Source organism: Mya arenaria, chromosome 10, assembly GCF_026914265.1.
Source record: "Mya arenaria isolate MELC-2E11 chromosome 10, ASM2691426v1".
NCBI lineage: Eukaryota > Metazoa > Mollusca > Bivalvia > Myida > Myidae > Mya > Mya arenaria.
The window spans coordinates 33,124,538-33,145,337 of NC_069131.1; the positions used below are offsets into that span (position 1 = coordinate 33,124,538).

The 20,800-nt window shown below is 35.7% G+C and overlaps 3 protein-coding genes across 3 annotated transcripts; 2 read left to right on the forward strand and 1 right to left on the reverse strand.

Moving 5' to 3' along the window:
• The first annotated feature begins 7,251 nt into the window (after nt 1-7,251).
• LOC128204608 (uncharacterized) lies at nt 7,252-8,379 on the forward strand. The gene has a single exon (XM_052906011.1). The coding sequence runs from the start codon at nt 7,252-7,254 to the stop codon at nt 8,377-8,379; it is 1,128 nt and encodes a 375-aa protein (XP_052761971.1).
• A 447-nt stretch (nt 8,380-8,826) lies between these two features.
• LOC128204609 (uncharacterized protein F54H12.2-like) lies at nt 8,827-10,707 on the forward strand. Its single transcript, XM_052906012.1, has 3 exons — nt 8,827-9,171; nt 9,388-9,724; nt 9,851-10,707. The coding sequence occupies exons 1-3, from the start codon at nt 8,827-8,829 to the stop codon at nt 10,705-10,707; spliced, it is 1,539 nt and encodes a 512-aa protein (XP_052761972.1).
• Nucleotides 10,708-11,286: 579 nt separating this feature from the next.
• On the reverse strand, nt 11,287-15,756 carry LOC128206548 (uncharacterized). The gene is made up of 3 exons (XM_052909104.1): nt 12,547-15,756; nt 12,207-12,393; nt 11,287-12,075 (listed from the first exon to the last, which is right to left on the reverse strand). Exons 1-3 carry the CDS (start codon nt 15,640-15,642, stop codon nt 11,369-11,371), a joined length of 3,990 nt encoding a protein of 1,329 aa, XP_052765064.1. The 5' UTR covers nt 15,643-15,756; the 3' UTR covers nt 11,287-11,368.
• Between the last annotated feature and the right edge of the window lie 5,044 nt (nt 15,757-20,800).

The following is a 20,800-nucleotide window of genomic DNA, read 5'->3' on the forward strand; positions in this document are numbered from 1 at the left end:
TGTCCATTGTATTATCATTCTGAAAACGATCAGTTTATTTACAGTAGAAATGTAATGAATTATTCGTTTCAGCAAGCAAACAAATCTTCTGCTGACTAATAAATGCCGTGTATTTTATTCCAATCCAAAAACAATTATAGAGCTATCTTTTTAACATGCGTACGGCAAAGTATCGTAAGATCAAAACCTTGAATAAAAAAAACAAAGTTTTTCAGTGCTACAAATTCAGTTGAATACTGTATTTCTATGATAAAAGATACTGGCAAATCAACTGATTGATGTAAACATATATTATTACGACTCAACACTATCGAAATATAGTACGTTATGTTTTAACTATATGGGACCATCTTAACAGTGCGTGAATCGTACGATCAGTTTATCGAAGCGATATTTCATTTACTGAAAATCTTATGTTTTGAAAAACTTGTTTGTTTTTGCAAAGTGTGTTCAATTTTGCAAGTAGCAGTTTCATTTAAATGTGTGATATTTATTCACTGAAATTCTTGATAGTTGTCGTATGTACATTGTTTAGATTCAGGCAAAGTGAGCGATATACACATTTCATCCAGCAATTTGGTTAAAGAAATATGTCATGTTAATATAGAAGCAATACTTACGTTGAAGTATATCGCATTGATGTAATCAGATTCGCCTGGTTTCAAATACAGATAAAGACGTGGTCTGTTGGAATCACCTGGTACAATTTACAAAAGTTTTAATACAAAACACGAGAATATAGATCATAAGAACATGGAGGAAACTGCAACGTATCTTTAACAAAAGCAGTTTGCTTCAGGGATGGGATTTCCCCTGGACGAATGAGGGCTCATGGTCAATATGCAACTTCCGCCACGGCAGCAGGCGGCAAATCAATATGATAGATATATATGTTAACGGTCATTAGGAAGGGTACGGGTCTTTTGAACATGATGGCAAGCGGAATATATCGTAAATATGGTTAATGTATGTTGCTGGACTAATGATAACCGTATTTTGAGAATGTATATTTTAAAAAGTTTTTATGGGGGTACTTGTACTGTTTCTATGTTTGAGAAACATTTGGGACTAAATGGCATTGAACATTTAATCGTTTATAGTTATAGCTTCAGCTTCTCTGAATACCTCAAGATAAACTAACCTGTTATATTTCAAGGGGTGAATGCGAAAAGGTTTTAAGTGACATAATATATAGATAAAAGATAGAACCTTTTCGCATTCACCCCTCGATATGTTCATGTTTAGTCGTCTAAATAGTTGCTTTTGAGAAACATGCAATATATGTATTTAGGTCAGTTAAAGAAATGCTGCTTTTTTATAATCAGAATGATCATGGTACCTGGTATATCTGCGTGTTTTCTGTTCTTTTTTGCCAGAAACCGATTCTTTTCCATTGCCTGTAGTTCCTGATTCGACTTTTTCCTGGTTCAATTGCATTTTCTATTGTAAAATCAGAATGCAACAATGAAACTAAAAACTATAATGTAAAGCATACAAACTTAATATTTAGAAATTACATAGCATATTTAACACCGTTATCCGAACACGGTTTTTCCTAATTAAACGTTCTTTTGAACTATTGTTCTGGTCCCGATCGTTTCTTCTTTATTCAAATTAAAATTCAGATCAATTAACCGGCTATTGCCATTTCAAAGTCAAACCTACAGTGTCAATTCAAATAGTTTCACTCCATACTTCGATAGCACATGGGCCTCGGCCTGAGGTGATACTATAGCACATTTAGTTCATGGTGGAGAATGCAACAAACATCGATGTCAGATATTCAGTTATTTAATTAATTTGAGGGTTATTTGTATGAAATGGATGGTACACAGTCTGAATATGATTTGGATTGTACATCATATCGCCAAATTACTTACTCGACCTGCTGCCGAACAATGCGGAGAAGAGCAAAACGAAACTGAGTTAAAAAATGTATTTACATTGCTATTAAAACATGTGTTTTTTTCAGAAACTGTGCTACATTCCATGCATGTCCTTTCATTTTGATTTACATGCATAAAGCTGTGTTAGTAATAAAGTACAATTAAACAATATTTGACATTCATAAAATAGTTATTAAAGATATTGAAAACGATCATTCAAACAAATAAAAAATGTTAATAACGTATAGTCGACACTGGAATATCCACAAAAAAATATTGTACGTCACCAATAATTCATGAACGCTATCATTTTCGATAATTGTTAATCTATGTTAAAATTTAGTTTAGCATTTGAGTAACAATCTGACCTCAAACTGCTTCTGTATCTCCTGTTTGCTCGAACTCATATGCATATATTCGTGGAAGTGTTCTTGTTTTACCAACGAGCAATCAAGGGTCAATGAATGGACCAATGCTTCGTGTAGATACTTGTATTGACTCTGAAAGGATTTATCATAGTTATTAGATAAACAGTGATTTTTGTGTATGCTGACTTTTGGCTGTACTAATAGAATTCTTTATAACAGGCATTACCGCAACATATTCTTGAACTTCTTTAGGCATAACTAGTTAAGATAAAAATAAGTATAAACTTGGTACGAAGTGAAATAAACAACAATTGACTAACAAAAAATGAAAGCAAAATAGAAGTATCAATACTCCTTTATGTCCTTTTAATGCAATAATTTGAGCCAAAATGGTTTACAAAATCGCATTTTTAAAAGCGTACTTTTCAATAAATATCGTGAAACCATTTTTTTCTGGACGCCGCCATATTGCGCTGATCGATTCACGAGCTACACGTAATTGATTTATTGATTTTCAAAACTAGTAAACACTGCGGAAAATGGGTAAATATACGGGAATGTACTGAAACCCGTAAATCCATCGTGTACGGTAAGTGTACGGGATGTTGAATATACGGGAGTGTTCGGACCCGTATATTCACAAAACTCCTACATCTTGAGTATACGGGATTTGATGTACGGGCGTGTACTAACCCGTACATCAATGTTTTAATTAAAACATGAATTCTGTAATCAAATTAGGTCTCTTCGTGTTTACTTTGACAACATGTATAATATGAACAACATTTATACCATTGACTTAAAAAAAATCACTGTATTAAGGAAAATTGGCAGGTGTTAGTAAAAATCACATTTGTAGCAAATTTAATGCTTTAATCGTTGTTGACTGCTTTTTGTGGAATTAGAAAGAGGTCTGAATACTAAAAAAGAATTAAATACGACAATGCTGAGTGATTTGACTAACGACTGGTACTTTTACTATTTTGATGGATGTACGGTACCGTACATCTCCGTATATCTCCGTGTACGGGCATGTACGGTCTCCGTACACTTTGAAAATACGGGATCATACCATTCCCGTACACGATCAATTTACGGGCGTGTACAATTCCCGTATATTATGGATGTACCGAAATATACAATTTCCCGTACACGGTGAGTGTACGGAATAGTAACAATTCCCGGACACGCTGAATATACGGGCGTGTACAATTCCCGTATATTATGGATGTACGGAAATATACAAGTTCCCGTACACGGTGAGTGTACGGAAAAGTAACAATTCCCGTACACTATTGATATACGGAAATGTACTTTTTCCCGTACGCCCATGTTGCAAAAAAGTTGAAAATGTGTTATCATTTGACAGCATATATTATACGAACAACATTTACACCATTGACGTGTATACATTTTTCCGTATTATTTGGAGAAACAAGAATATCTTTATGATACAGAAGAATAAGATTTGACCATGCTGAGTGGTGTTACATTTGACAGCTATATGATACGATCAACATTTATTACATATACCATTGACTTATTCGTTTTTCCGTGTTTCAGAGTAACAGGAGTCGCGTTTTGTAGAAATATTAACGCTTTTATGTGTTTAACAGCCGTTGAAGAAATTACAATGACATCTATATGATACAAAATAATTGAATTCAACAATGCTGGGTGGATAAATTCACGGCTAGGGGCCGGGAATTTTTAGTTTCCCGTAATTGATGAATATACTGGCGTGTACAAATCCCGTATATTATGGATGTTCGGAAATATACAAGTTACATTACCCGTACAAAACGGGTACACGGACATGTTGTGATTCCCGTACATGCTTAGTGTTTAGTTTACAAGTATATGCTGAATATACCTAGGAGACATATAGGTTATGAGTGGAGGGGTTCACTCCTAAATGTTAGGACTTACAGTGAAACTGCGTTCCCTCGAACAGGCGGTCGTTCGAGAACCGGCGTTCCCTCGAGGTCGTAGCTTGGTCCCGAACTTTTTCCTTCTATTTTCATATAGAATATACCCACGCTGCATCGAAACCTAATTATGTCGAGCAGTCGAGCAATATCCTCGGTCCCAAGTATACAAATTGTGCACATAACCTTATGGCTCCCTCGAGGTCATAATTTCACACTTTTTCCCGAACGCGTGTTCCAAAATAAACAAACATTAGCTAGGTGTTAAAATTTTCGCAAGTTTTTTTTTGAAAAAAATAAATTTCTATTTATTAATTTATTGATATTTCTTTTAAAATTTATATTTAGTATACATAAAGTATACGACAGCCTTTGAACATATAAGAGATTTCCACAACGTTACACATAATCGGTGTCCTAGTAAACAGACGACTTCAAACTTAAAATACACTGAAATATATTTCAGAACAGACTGGAGAATTAAAAATCGGGTCGTTTGAAACATCGGTTCCCTCGTATATATAAACACATAAGGCTATATCACTTCTAGTAAATCGTAGGAATTAACTAATACATTTTTCAGATAAGTCCACAGACGACTGTTTCAATTTATGGGTGACCGAAGAAATTGGGGGCATAACTAATATATGTTGTTTTTATATTGAAAGGTGGCATTTAATATAATTAAAAATTGTCATCACTGTCTTTTTCTCGGGTACTTTTATGGCCTTTTCAATTAGTGCATGTCGGGCGGAGATCATTTGTTTTCATAACCACATGGCCAGTGGGTCATAAATCTACGCAACACGAATTATTAAAATTATTAATTAATTTCATCGACAAGCTGCGGAAAATATTATTATCGTATTATGCATGAATTGATTAATGGTAAATTAATAGATAAATAAATGAATAAAATAAGTAAATAAATATCCAGCAGGTCTCTTAAAATTGTATTCAAACGATTTTATATTATCTGTGACATCTGCTTTGATGAATGCTGATAAAAGAAGATCATATCTAAGATAAGGCGTCAAACGAGACCGATTACTTATTAAACACAACAAAAATATTCATCAATTTCAAGTTTTCTAATTGCATTTTATTAAAATTGCATTAAGTTATAATTTTGAAGAAACCAGATTTGTTTTGATCTTAATTTTATTGAAAATGTCTCTAATTGTTAGCTTAATTTCTTCATAGTTTGATTCCTATTATGAACTTCCTTTTCATTAAAAGCAGTTTACCCTAATCCTCCCATTGGTTTGAGGGAGTATGAGGGAGTTGAAATAAAGATGCTCTTTAAAGATTGACAATTTTAACATTTTTTTTAAGTTTGGTCTCATCTGATGAATTAGGAATCGATGCCTTCATTTCAGTCATATAAGACACCTCACAGTATAACAGATCTCAACTGTTTTGAAAACTGCCGAAATATTTAGTTTTTTTAAAAACGTTAGTATTATTGTAACGCTTTTAGCCATAAAACATCAATTTTCAAACCTAAATATGAACAATTGTGATCTGATCGTTTGTCAGCAGTCTTATATCATTGAATTCCAAGATATTACGCAAAATTGGCTCATTCCAAGACAAAAGAGTAGTCAAAACGGTCAATCTGTGAGAGTGCAGTTTTAATGCTATTTATTATTATGTATGTAAAAGAAATGCAGAGGAATTCAAAATCAATGTAATTGTGTTAATGCCAGTGTTGTTGGCTCTCATTATTTGTTTCATCTTTCTCTCAATCATAAAGAACTCATTTGTAATAAATATTTAGAAAAAAAAGTATTATCCTTCTGAAGTGCAGATTGTCGGAGGTCATGGCGGATATCAAAGGGCAACTGATAAGCCACGCCTTATTTGGACGCTGATTGGTCGGTCGGGTATTGGCCTGCTTGTTTGACTGACAGCGCGCGTTATGTCAATTAGTGACATGATCATTTGCTTTGAAAAACCACATGGCCAGTGGGTCATAAAACTATACGAAATACAACTAAAACACACAAATTCTAAATCTTATTAATTAATTCGACAGACTGCTGGAAATTTAATAACCGAATAAAATATAAATAGAAATAATGAAAATAAATACATATGAAAAAAAATACACATATATAAACCAGCTTCCTTATCTCACTAATTATTGTATTTAAACAATTGTGACAACTGACTTGAAGAATGCTGATACAATCCGCTCTGATGTCATATATAAAATAATATTCGTTATGACTTTATAGGCATAACGACATTTATTTTTAGGAAATAAACCGCTCTATTTAAGTTCTGTAAGAATTGTTTATGTAGTCGCAGTAATACACAACTGTGTAATTTTGACGCATTGTGGTCGTTTGTTTACACTTTCTGACAGCCGGAAGTGCAATTAATTTTTATCGACTGCTTCCGATTCTGGGATCGAATGTAATCAGATATCAAGATTTAAGGCTGAAATTATTAACCAGTCTGTCATAGCTCTTCCTTTCCGTTTTCGTCGTCTGTAGGATAGCATACAAAAATTTACACCCGCCCTCCCACTCCCCATTGTTTTTCACATGTAGAGTAAACAGTAAAGTTTTTTACAGCATCAAGGCATTAAACGGTGTTCTTGCTGTCCTTTTTCTGCTTGTGTATTTTCAGTGCGCTCGGTGTTGTAATAATGATTGAGAGAATTGTTCGTGGAGATGAAAAAACTTGCCAGGAGCACAAACGGCGTCGCTGTGAGTAGTAGAAAACTAGGTGGAGCAATCTTAGTAAAACTAAGATTTAGCTCCTTTTGCTGGGGAGCAATCTTAGCTTTTTGCTATCGTATATGGTCTATGGGAAATACCTCGTACAATGGAGTACATAGGTGTATACAAGAGTGATGTACCTGTGAACTATGGGTTTTTGGTTTAGTGTGTCATATGAAGATGGGGGAGGGGCGTACTTTTGTCTAGAGCCGTTACGGGTGATATGATATGGTTTAGTCATTGTTTTTTTATAAATGAAACGGTTGTTTATGTTTTGGCTTCATTGATGCCGAGTTTGATCTACCATTAGTTACTAATACTGTTAAGCATTGGTTATATGATGGATACTGATGAAAAAAATAATATTTTAGAAAAATTTTACTTTGATGAAAAAAACCCAGCTGCTTATGCTGGTCCACAGAAATTGTTTCGTGTGATTGCCAAAAAATACCCTGGAGAATTTACATTATCTTACATTAAACAGTGGTTAGGTAGCCAGGATGCCTACTCACTTCAGAAACCTAGAAGACACAAATTTAAGACAGCCAATGTGAGGGTGACTAGCATCGGTGAACAGCTGGATGTAGATCTTTTGTCAATGGCTAACCTAGCAGATGAGAATGACGGCGTTCGATTTTTGCTTTGCGCGATCGATATATTATCCAGAAAACTGTGGGTTCTACCCTTAAAAACCAAAACGGCAAAAGAAGTGTTAGGCGCGATGAAAGACATTATGGATAACATAGCACCAATCAAAATACAAAAAGTGAGAGCTGACAAAGGGAGTGAATTTGCCAACCGATGGTTTAAAAAGTACATGAAAGACATCAATGTGTACTTTTTTACCACCAATAACCCACCCAAAAGTAATTTTGTGGAACGAGTTCAACGGACGTTGAAAGAGAAATTATACAGGATGATGAGACATAAAAGAACCTACCGATACATTTATGATTTGCAAAATGTCGTGGCTAGCTACAACGCAACGCCACATAGAGGTCTTAAGGGGTTAGCTCCTAACGAAGTGAACAAAGACAACGAAGCGGATGTTTGGGCTCGTATGTACTTGAAGAAATCTCCGAAGCGACAGCCGACTAAGGCCATGATTTTATTTAGAAAAGGCGATTTAGTGAGAATAAGTTTTACCAAAAAGCCCTTTCAACGTGCCTACCAAGAGCAATTTACCACCGAAGTGTTTAAAGTCGCTGTTCAACTTTTAAAACAAGGCATACCTATGTACAAGCTGCAAGATCTTAAAGGTGACGCTATTGAAGGATTGTTTTATACCTCAGAACTGCAAAAAGTAAACAAAGATGAAAACAGTTTGTGGTTTATTGAGCGAACTTTGAAGAAAAGAAAAAGAAACAACAAACTGCAGTATTTTGTGGAGTGGCAAGGTTTTCCTAAAACATTTAACAGTTGGGTGAATGCTGATGATATCAAAGACATATCTGCAACTGTTACTTAATCACCATGGAACGATTTGTGTACATTAAAAGCGATGAAAGTAAAGCTTACTTTTCGGATAATGAAGTGTATCGATTTAAAGTGCATTTGAATTTGCCATTGAGCTTGAATGGTAACTGGAAAGTCGCGCTTACTGAGTTTTATGCTTCTGAAAATTCAAAATTGAAATCGGCTGATGACGCTTTGTACATTTACACAGATTTATGTAAAGAAAGCATCGTGCATGGATCAGAACAACCGTTGTTACGACGGCTTAAGAAAAATAATAAACGAAGTTGGGATTACATTTTGGATACACCCTATTATGTGCCAGTGAAAAAGACCGAAGCCAGAGAATTTCTCATTTATATAAAATCAGACGGTGACACTTTAGCGACAGAGTTGAATGAACCTGTGCACCTAACTCTTCATTTGAAGCAATATCCTTTTTTGTGAAAAGAGAGCCAAAATGACATTATACGTTCCCAATCCTCAGAAGTGGGTGGATTTCTTTGATCGTGTTAGTAGCGATAAAACGTCTCTAAATCAATATGGAGGTGGACGACGTTTATCAGTGATACCAGTTGACTACTCAAAAGCGATCGACGATAAGACCTATCCTATAAAAGCGGTCTTACCGGCAGAACAAACGACAGCTCAAGCCAAGTCTGAGCTTGAAAGACAGGATATAAATCCGGCTAGTGTCGTAGATATGCTTCAGTCATCTTCCAGCAGTCAACGTCGAGGGATCAAGCGTAAGAGAAGCTCGTCAAGAGGTCATTCATCAGCAAAGCGACGGCGTTTGACTGGTAAAGTAAAGAACGCCAAAAAGAAGAAAAGCTCTAAAAGGAGGAAATTACCAGAGAAAAGACAGAAGGACATATTTGAAATAAAATAATAAAAAATGTCTGTGTTTAATGAAAATAAATTTAAAGAAGGACTCGTGTCCGAATTGGCTTTATTTGATCTTCCGAGCACACAAACGAGTGTAACTAACATTTATGATGAGGAAATCCGGCCTATATCACAGACCTCCAGCGATGGTCCTTTTGAGTTCAGAATTAGCGGTCAGAACTCCATGGACTATTTGGATTTGAAAAATTCAAGGATATTTGTGAAGGTAAAAGTTACAAAGGCGGATGGAAGTGCCATTGGAGAGAAGGCGGACAATAAGGTCGCTCCTACCAATATGTTTCTTCAGGCGTTGTTTTCTACCGTGGAAGTCACGCTTCAAAACAAGGCCACCATTACGTGTAACTACAACCCATACAGAGCCTACATACCAACTATACTGAAGTATGGGCGGGATGCTGCTGATAGCCAGCTTACCACACAGTGCTTTATCATGGACGATGCAGACTCTCCCGGTAATTTTGTTTATATCATGATGCCTTAACAAATAAATACTACGTTGCTGTTATTTGTTTTGTTTTAAAATTATATCCTTTTCGGTATCTCGCATTATGTTATCTTTTTTCGTTTTGGTTTTGCAGGAGTTGTCGATCCTAATGGTACTAACAACGGACTTTTTCTGAGGAACAAATTAATAGCGGGGTCCGCGTCGTTAGATATGCAAGGCTGTATATTCCACTATCTGTTCGATATGAGTAGATTTCTATTGAACGAGGTTGACCTGAAAATCAAGCTTTATAGGAGTCCGATAGAGTTTTGTCTGTGTGCGGCAGATGCGGTACCCTATCAGTTGGTCATTGAAGACATTTACATTCTCGCAAGAAAGATCCGGGTGAATCCCGCTGTCATTTTTGGTCATTCCAAGATACTAGAGAAGCAAAATGCTCTTTACCCCTACAATAAGGTGGAGGTGAAATCAGTCAGTATTGCAGCAGGTTCCACCACGTACAGTTGGGATAATATGTACCAAGGCAGACGTCCCAACAAGTTAATCGTGGGGTTCGTGAAAAGTAAGGCAGTGAGCGGGAATATTGGTACTAACCCGTTTAATTTTGAGAACTGCTCCATTCAGCAAATCACTGTGTATTGTGACGGTCTTCCCGTCGGATCTAACCCGCTTAAGCTGGACTTTAGTGCTTCTGGCACCTCCACCATACGTGCCTACACCAACTTGCTTTTATCTAGCGGGAAGTGGAGGCAAGATGAAGGCAACCAGTTAGATAGATCTCACTTTATAGCTGGTTCTACGTTGTTCGTGTTTGAACTAGAGCCTGATTTCTCCCATCACGGAGAGTATTTGTCACTAATGAAATCTGGGAATGTACGACTAGACGTCGTCTTTAAGAATCCGTTATCAGAGCCTATGAGCTGCATCGTGTACAGCGAGGGTCCTGGCTATTTCGAAGTAAACAAGGAGCGAGATATAATTTTGTCGTAATGGAGACATCTCAACTAACATGTATGATCGATTGTGATCCCGTGTTAACAAAACGAGTGATTGGCGTTTTTCCTGCCGATAGACTACCAGTGACTTTACCAAAGACCAGTTTTGGGTTCATTGCCAACACGGACATTCATAACAAACATGGTCAACACTGGTGCGGATTTTTTGGTGATGGTCTCGGAAATGTGGATTTTTTGGACACCTATGGCAGAGTACCAAGTCAAAATAGCTTATATTTTCAGCAATGGTTATGCATCAACGCTAATCACCTACAGATTAATCGTTTTCAATTACAGAGTGATCATTCCAGTGTGTGCGGACTATATTGTGTTTTGTTTTTGCGATATAGACTTCTGGGATACACTTATCAAGACTTTTTAAACATGTTTGATGTTTCTACTGTAGATTGTAATGATGATTTTGTTGCTAAAACCATATCCAATGCCTATCCATTATGTCTTGTGAATGCATTAAATAATCAAAATCAAACATGTGCTTCTAGATTGTATTGTTTGTAAATGAAACCTCTGACATTTGTATATTGTACTCATTAAATTGATAAATAAAAAAAAGACATGTCTTGTGTTTTTAATGACATAAACAATATTTTATTTTTTTTACAATATACAATAAAATAACGGCATACATTTTTTAATTAATATACATCCACTTTTTTGCAAGGAGTGATTTTAAAGCCGTCTAGGTGGAAAGATTGTTCAATGTCATGCGCAGAATGCATTACAAATTCGTTGGCTGGTACGATAGAAAATGGCAGTTCATCCTGGCATTGATTGACATCTTTGCTAGTGTTTTTTGCAGTGATTTTGTAATGTCCATACGCGTAGCTGTTGACACTGTCAGTAAGATAACGCTTGTCATCAAATGCCGAAAGCGCTCGTTTTTGAATGGTTTCCCCATAAAGTTCATGCTGATGACTTCTTAGGGCAGTCATAGATGAGATCATGCTGGTTTCATTAAACAATGTGTTTTTATAATGCTCGTGTTTTAACTCCTTTTTGACTGACACTTTAGCCACGCCCTTGGCTCGTTTTTCTTCTTTGTCGTTACACAGAAAACTGTACATTTTTGATCGTAGTCCTACAAATTCTGAAATAGGTTGTCCGTTTGTTTCGTCTTTCATTTTTCCCAACACCTTTTTGTTGCTATTGCTCCAAAGAAAATGATCTCTGGGATAATCCGATGTGTCAAAATGACACATTGAAGATTTCATATCCCTGTAGATGTCGTCAGTTTGGGAGAGCCAGAAAATTGAATCGGTGTCTGTCATTAGCATTTTAGCCGTAGGATACTTTTGCTTGATATAATTGTACCAAAAGTCGTACATGAGACATTTGCTCAAATCTGAAAAACACAAAAGAAAAGGATGAGACCATATTAACATATAATAATAATAAATTACCTTCTTATCATCCTTTGTATATTCAGGTCTTATTTCAAAAAACAACATATAAGACAGAAGGTAACGTGCGTACCTAGAATGCTCATCCCACAGTAAATCGGCTTCACTAAATTGACCGTTGACTTGTACAGCTCCACTGCCACAAGGTCCTCGTTCAAGATGGTTGTGTCCTTATATGTGGGTTTTGCTGTCACCTTGTCCAATCGCTTTTTCGTGTGAATGATCTCGATTGCTTTGTAGCGTCTAACGTTTTCCATAGTCTAACAGAAAAAGTTACTAATTTTAAAGACAAGGTAATACTATAGAATAAATTAACCTATTTAGAATAAAACATTTTAGTAACTACTAAATTCATCATGCAACTATTAAACTGTTAATGAAATATTTTGAGAAAAAATATGAATACAACCCACCTTTCCAAACACGGAGACGTTCATTAATTTGTAGAAGTTCTTTTGGAAGGTAGACGTAGCCTTTTGTCGCATGGCTGTGTTATGATCAATGTACTTCTTCATCCACGTCTCTTGTTTAAACTTGAGTATTTTATAAATGCCTTTCAGTTTCATGCCTAAACTCAGATACAACTGCAAATTTCTATAGTGAAGGATATAATGGTTTTTGTTTTGCAATGTGGTCAATAATTTGTCCACTTTTCCTCTATTGGGTAACGGATCCTCTTCCGTTAATCCATGTAATGTTTTAAGAAGACCTCGAGCATATGGAGACAGTTCTTCATTGGAAATCGTTCGCCTCTCAGGCGCTAGAGGAAAACAGTTGTGTATGTCATGTAAGTTTTTAGGATACTCTAACGACACCTCTAATATATAACCCGTGTCTCCAGCCTCGGGAATGGTCATGATGTTGAATGATCCCATATCACTTTCTGACATGAACTCAAACTGCCCTACCGGAAGGGGTTGATTCATTGCCCAACCATAAAGGTTATTTGCATCCAGATATTGTAAATAGGTCGTAGGCAGTGAAGTGTCATAATCTTGTAAGTAGGGATTGTTCGCTTTTGCATGACGATGAGATATTTGAGATATGCCTCCACGAATGCCCGCTTCTATCATCAGCACTTGGTCTATGTCTGTTAGCAACTCTAGTTGGACTTCACTCATTTTTAGACACGCGGACCAAGAGAGACCGGGAGATGTATAGAAATGACACGGATCAAGTTCATACTGCTTTAAACACAATGTTCTGAATGACTCAAAGACCTCACACAATAAAACACAGTCCATTCTTAAATACAGTTCCTGATATTCCCGTAATGATGTCATGTTGAACCTTTCAAACACGGTCTTCGCGTGCTGATAATCCTCTTCAGATTTATGTTCTTTTTTTATCGTAGAATAAAACTCTTCTTTAGCAGGCAATTTTACCTCATCGAATTTACTCATACAGTCCATGTATTCGTAAGGATAGACACCTTTTCGAAGCAGGAGTTGAGCTTCTGATTCGTCTTTCGTTTCTGAGAGCAAATGAGGAAACGCCTCCAAACCATCTTGAGCTAAATTGTCTACCAGTGTTTCCAATGATGTTGGTAAAAATTGGAAACTGTCTATGAAGCGCAAATGTGGAAGAGAAAAACTGACATATTTCTCTGTAGTCTGCGCTATACAGCTTAGTTTATACGACTTAAATTTACCAATATTTTGACATATAATATGGGCATCAAAATTTTTCAAGTTGTGAAACATCACAGGAATAAACTTAACTTGACGACAGTTCAGGTTACACGGATCGTTGCATGCTGGTCCTATAAGTTCTGAGGTCAAATGGTTATGATGCAAAACTATTCGATTGTACACCCTGTCGTAAAAGGTAAATGCTTTTTTGCAAATGCAGCAATAGTTAGCCTTGCTAATGATGTCTTCACGTTCTTTTTCGCTGATATCCATTGGCTTTATGTGTGATAGTATTTCCCGTATTTGTTTTTCTTCTTTTAGAAGACATTCAATCATTTTTGACCCCGCGTCTTCCCCTGTATACACCACAGTCGGTTTGGTATAACGATTATCTTCGCATACGACCTTGTAGCCAAAACTACACACTTCTAATTTTGTGTTCTGTGTAGTGGAAGAATGTTTCGGATTTGACGCGCAGGTGGGTAGTTTTTTATTGACAGTTTCAAAATCGGCGTATACAATAAACGGAGCTTTAAGTGTTTTTTCATAATCCTTGAAATTTAAAATATCATTGTCTCCTGGAGTTGGAAGATTCACCCTTTGTGCTCCGTTTCGTGCACATAGCTTTTGATGTTCTTTAAGGGAAGTTTCTTTTAGAAATCCATGCAAACAGTATGGACAGAAATGCCTTCGTATGTGACTGTTCTTTGTACGAGACAAAAACTTATTCAAGTCCGTTATTAAATAGTAATGGGAAATGTCTCCCTTTGTTAACCACAGTAAATTGACATGATGTGGACGTCTAGTGTGTTCAGTGATTCGTAATGGCACGATGGTTTCCTTTTCATAAGTAAATACGTTGATAGAGATATTTTCGTTTCTTCGTTCCACTTTTCTTATGTCCGCTAACTTGACTGGATAGTTGATTCCAAGCATGTCAATCTCTTGTTTGTAAGGAAGATAGTGCTCTACCTGTTCCGGTTGAATGGTAACATGATGCATGGAAGCCAACAGACAATACAGGAAACATTTGTCATCATCGTTTTCAATATTCAACAGACTTCTACTGTATGCCAGGGACTTTGGTAGTGGAAGATAACTGGAACCGCTTACGGGTTTATACCCCACTGTATGGATTTCAAGCTTCAACACCTTTTTGACGTAACATCCAGAACCTCTACGTATAAACTCTTCCAAACTTGCGAACATTTTCTGTATAGCCTCATTTAAATCATGTTCATTCCAATCATCTACCGACAAAGTAATGTAGGTATTGCTACGAAAGTATGGTTGCGCTGAAGTGACCTCACCCTCCTCTATGCGTTCCATTTCCACTTGTACACACAAACTCCATTTTATGCCTCTCAGTTGACGAGCGCGTGAATGCAAAAAAGATCTCACTTGATCTCTTCTATTACCAAAGAATGTCAAAAGATCATACCTTTCGTTTCCAATGGGATGTATTAATCTATTGATCACTCTATTACCCAACGCCGACTCGTCCACTTGATTATTAACTGGTTCATCCTCATCGCTCGATTCGTTGTTGTCAAGATCTGGAGGATCATCATTTTGCTGACTCTGGTTAAGATCGTTTGTGGAATCAAGCATATCCGTATACCCATTAGCCAAACTAGACCCGACTGTATCAGGAGCAAATGCAGTTCTATTATTCACGATCGAATGGCGAGGTATTTCATTAACATCTACTAAACGATGTTTTGATGCTCTTCGACCTCCTCGTTGCTCTTGTAAAGGATGGTTTTTAATCACATGTTGAAATAATTGCTCATAATTTAGGAACTGGCTATTACAATGCCTACATGAAAATTCAGCTTGAACGTGTTTCCTACCAATATTTTTATGAACACGAGTCATATGTCTCTTTAGATTAAAAGGTTTTTTAAACTTTTTACCGCATATATGACAGTCCAAATGTGTTACTTTAGGTTTCTTGTCTTTTTCTTTTCCATGCACTTTTTTACAATGTTTATACAAATTTTGTAAGTGTTTGTACTCAGCATGGCACAATTTACACTTTCGTTTGATTAAGTGACTTTGCATATGTTGTTTCAAATATTTCATGTTTTCAAACTGTTTTCCGCATATTTTACATGTCGGTAGAGTTTTTTTCAGTTTCTTTCCTAGTTGATCCTGATGATGTGAATTATCATCGTCACTAGTTTCTTTTTTATTATCCATTCTCTTGTTGACAAACTAAAACTGCAATTCCTGTCAATATAAAGAAAAATATGATTCCAACTAGCCATCGAAATACTGTTCACCAGCTTCATTTATGTAAGACTGACTAAATAAAATCAATGTCTTCATATTTTGTTCATAAATATTTTAACAACCTCCCATTTATGAAATATTTTGATATCAAATTTACATATTTTAAATTAACACACCGTGGGAAAATTTAGTAACGCCTTAATTTATGTGTTTTTTTTGTGAACCATTAAGTTACATTATTTTCACAAGTATTCATCATTCTTGAATTTTAAATTAGTTTTATGCTAAATTCTTTCTTAATGACAACGTTTTACATTTCTAATTTCCATTTCAATGCAGTTACATTACATGAATATATTAGTGTCTATGATAATGATTTTTTATGGATATTTAATGTTTTTGCCTACAAAAGCCGAGAATATGGTTTTTATTTTCAACATTCATTTGCATTTAAATTATTTTTTATAATGTTTTTTTAATGTCATTTTTTTTTAAAAATATTTTATCTAGGTATTTTATCTCGATAAATAAAACACAACGCCTGTTACCTTATTATACCAAGTAATTTATCCATTTGGCGCCTTTTTTCTTGTTACCGCCAGTTTGTTTGACGTCTTTTTTCTTGTTACCGCCAGTTTGTGACACCTTCTTTCGCTTAACCGACTTTTGGGGTTTAATTCTTTCAGTTTTAGAATGCGAAGTAACCAGTTGTGTTCGAAAGGGCATTTTTGACAATGGCTTGTCCACAAACAATCTTGGTTTTTCGTCTTTATCTAGTTGATTAACCGCAGCAGACACGTTACTGTTTGACACTTTGGCATTATTTTCAACCGCCGATGATGGGTTTTCTCTTGAAATTGTTTTAGTATCATCCGTTTCCAACCTATTATCGGGTAAGCTTTCACCCGTGACTTGTCCACCAGATTGTTCAAGAAGCGGCTTAGAACTTTTATCCACCATATTTAACAATTGTTCGTATTTACCTTTAGGTACGAGCACCAATGCGCGAGCCATATTGATCACAGTTCCTTTTTAATAACGCGAATAAAAGGTAGAATGTAGTCGTGATACTTTAATAGCAGTTCTTTTCTCTTTTTTAAGGAAAATCCTTTGCTAATAAACTGACGAATTACAAATTTTCGTTTGCTTAATCTCCGTTTCTCGATGTCTCCCAATGAGCTGTAACCGCGCATAATGTTGTATACAATTTGCACAATAGCCCTTAGCTGTGACGATTGTATGCTATTTAGTAAAACTTTTTTTTGTTTGTTGGATGAATGCAAAAGCAACAATAAATAGTATTTTTCCCTTTTCACTAATGAAACCATGCTGATTATTTTTCGGGTTGAAAGACTGTCATTAACTGACCAGGTAAAACGTTTGTTCTTAGTTTATATTCAGAATTTGAGTGAGGTGACAAATCAATCAGCAGGTATCCGTACTTTTCCGCGATCGCTTTTCTGTAACCATCCATAAAATATTTTACATTGCCCGGAAAGATCTGTCTACCTAGCGTCTGTATTTGCAATTCATCTCGACTATTTTTAAATAAAAAGAAATAATGCGTATTTAAACTGATGGTACGAAACTCTCGTCCGGGGCAAAATGCATTTTGACATATCAGAAAGCAAAAGAATTTAAAGTGGTGGGCGTATTTACAGTATATGTCAACCACCGTTTCTGATTTGGCACTTTGTGTCATCATATCGTCAAGGATCAGGATTTTTTCCCCCGGTTCATTCATATGCCAAGTTTCGAGTTCCGCTTTCGTAGGTAGACCCTCAAAAAATGTTATGCGCGGAATGGCCGTTTTCATTTCAGCGAATAGAGGCTGATCTACTCCATAACAATAGTAAATGGCTTTGATGGGCTTAGTAAATGCCCCATCCGCGTGCTTTAAAAGTTGGAAGACGAAAGTACTCTTCCCCACATTGCTGGGACCTACAATTATAAATGACAATGGTGTCAATGTGGTTTTTTGATTATTTTTTGTTGTTATTAAATTGTCTTTAACGTTAAACGAATATTATTATTCCGTTTTAAAATATTCGTTTGTTTTCACTTCGTAATATATATATAAGTATTCTAATATATATATATATAAATCATGAAAAAACAACAACAATCTAACCTATAACTTGCGCCGTGGAGTCCGTTTCTAATTTAACCACGCTTTCCATATCCGTCACAAAGAATGACATGACGCATGTTTGACACCTTATATTTATACTTTGTGTTTACTAGATAAGACCTCTTCATAAAGAACACACTATTTCATTTTAGCATTTTATTGATTATATACCAACACCAAAATATTTTGAAAGTGATTACACATGTAATAAAACATGAAACAATGTGATTATTAGGATTATAAACGCATGTTAACAAAATATGTCATTACAATAAAATAGAAAAAATAATGATAAAACGAATCAATGCGAACTGAACCTGTTTTCTAGGTATAACAACCCAATAGTCATTTTTATAATTTTTGTTTTCCATCGTATGGTTTTGCGACAGTCTTCAGAATATAGTTTCTCTTTAAAATGCTCAGTTTGCTCCGGAGACGTCGCAAGGGCAAAAGACACCTTTTCCCAACTCCATAAAATGCTGGCTTCATCTACTACGTGAAGAACGTCTTCCAAATACAGTTCTAGTTGTCGTTTGTCACTCAAGGTTAAGCAAGTATGGTCTTTTTGAGATAAACAACTATGTTGACAACCAAAACAGTTTTGTTTAAACACAGAGTACATTTTTGTACCAATTTCTTTAGCGTAGAAATAGTCAAAATAAGACTGTAGTAATAACAGTTCACTCATTTTTAGTGTTTTAATTCTCTAAATTCGTAAAAGAAAATGCATTGCATCCACACACACTATCAAAACTGGATTTCTTCACTCCTACGCCAGTCAGTTTCATATAGAAACATCCACTAAAATGTTTTTCGTGTTCCACTGCCGGTAAATCGTTAGCTTCCCATTCACTGATTCTAACGCCGCAAACAAAACATTCCACCATATCCGAATTCCCTGTGTAAAAGAACCCCGCCCTTGCTAATTCATATTTATCCTGTTTCATTTGTGTAGGCCATGTTTCAAATGTGATTAAACGACTCAGGTACTTTGTATAATGGTTGTATTTCACTTTACATCCGAAAAAATAAGTTTCACTTTCATTCATCTTTGACGTTATAAATCACTACGTTTACCACTGTTGGTAGTCTGTGTAAGTAGCAGGATTACACTGGTGACATTGATAGTATGACATTTGGTTGCAGTGAGGATTTACGCACTTCGCAACGCCACTGACCACTTTGATGGGAAGTCCGTTGTCCTCATTTACAACCACAAATGGTAATTGTTCCACGGTTGAATTAATACCATCGTCCTGATCAAGCAAAGTGTCATCAAAATTCCAATACTCATCAATGCCGGGAAGGCCTAACACATTTTGTGGCAGTTCTTCAATCTCAGTTAGTTGTAATTCATTATGTTCTATTTCAGCAGTATTTTCAACGTTTGTTGACTGGTTGGATCCTAAATTGTCCTGTCCCGAATTACATTTTTCCATAGACTTGCCTTGTATGATATAATGTTCATGCTCCGATGTTTTCTCGAGTGTTTTGTGTTTCAGATTAGCGCTAGATTGCGAGGAACTTTTGGCGCGCTTTCTCGATGATGAAGGTTTCTTTTGCGAAACATCCTTTTCAAAATGTTTTTTGGTAAAATGCGATCTGCTTTTGATATGACGAGAAACGTAAAATTCCGTCATCCACACCTTGCAAGGAGCGCAGTAGATAGTCTTTAAATTATCCTTGATCACTTTCATTGTGCTCATCCTCAATCGTTTTCCTCTCAAAAAATGAAAAATGCTTTTGAGGTCGTAACTACGTGATGAAAGTAAAGCTCCTCCTCTCAACTTATTTTAGATTCTCATTGGTTGAATGCCCTCCCGTCATCCACATTTAGTGTTAAAGAACCTCATAACATAGCAAGGAATCGTGTACATTAGTTCTACAACTCGCGCATATCCTAATCGCAGTGACTTTATTAGATAAACGTTGCTCTACTAAATAGGTCCTTTGTCTTTTCATACATGACAAGCAAAATCGTATGTTATCTTCTACGTAAAAGGACATTATTGCTCATGTAATAAAACATCAGTTTTTTCCCATACTTCTAGATTATGGCAGGTTAAACATTTTTGAAACCAAGCGACATCTTTAAACTCTTTGGATAGTATTTTATGACCGCGTTTTACTCGAAAAAAACATACATTACAAATATACACACCAGTCTGACATTCTTTACACTTTAACATAAGATGTCCTTTAATAATAATAAAACAATGAAACCCAACTGTACAAAACATTTAGGATGTGCTATCACATTCACTTGCAACAGGTTCAGTTAGCATACACTCATTCAATACATATTCATGAACACAAAATCCTTCGCTCGCAGCGAGTTTACAAATAGTCTTAACAATAGCAGCACAGTCTTCTCTGGCTTTAGATGAATACAACAAAATACCACTACTAAAATTAGGAAACAAAATTGTATCAAAATATATAAAGTTTTCTTCCAAATATCGCCGTAACCGTTCAAAACACATGTTATTTGAAGTTATTAAAATTCTTGACGGACAGTCTCCAGTGTCAAAAACATCACACATGTTTTTTATTGCTATAAAATTTAATCACATATAGGAGCGTTAACTATTTCCCTAAAAAGGGTAAATCCATGTTGTCTATTTCTAATAGGTAAATACATAACGACGTCGAGAAGTCCTTGATCATGAA

Bases quoted from the DNA above. Each gene is read 5' to 3' on its own strand.
- LOC128204608 (XM_052906011.1), top strand. From the start codon at position 7,252: ATGGATACTGATGAAAAAAATAATATTTTAGAAAAATTTTACTTTGAT.
- LOC128204609 (XM_052906012.1), top strand. From the start codon at position 8,827: ATGACATTATACGTTCCCAATCCTCAGAAGTGGGTGGATTTCTTTGAT. The intron at 9,172-9,387 runs GTAAAGAACGCC...CCTATATCACAG, and splicing joins GACGGCGTTTGACTGGTAAA to ACCTCCAGCGATGGTCCTTT. The intron at 9,725-9,850 runs GTAATTTTGTTT...TTGGTTTTGCAG, and splicing joins GGACGATGCAGACTCTCCCG to GAGTTGTCGATCCTAATGGT.
- LOC128206548 (XM_052909104.1), bottom strand. From the start codon at position 15,642: ATGACTCGTGTTCATAAAAATATTGGTAGGAAACACGTTCAAGCTGAA. The intron at 12,394-12,546 runs GTGGGTTGTATT...TTTTTCTGTTAG, and splicing joins ACGTCTCCGTGTTTGGAAAG to ACTATGGAAAACGTTAGACG. The intron at 12,076-12,206 runs GTACGCACGTTA...TGTGTTTTTCAG, and splicing joins CTGTGGGATGAGCATTCTAG to ATTTGAGCAAATGTCTCATG.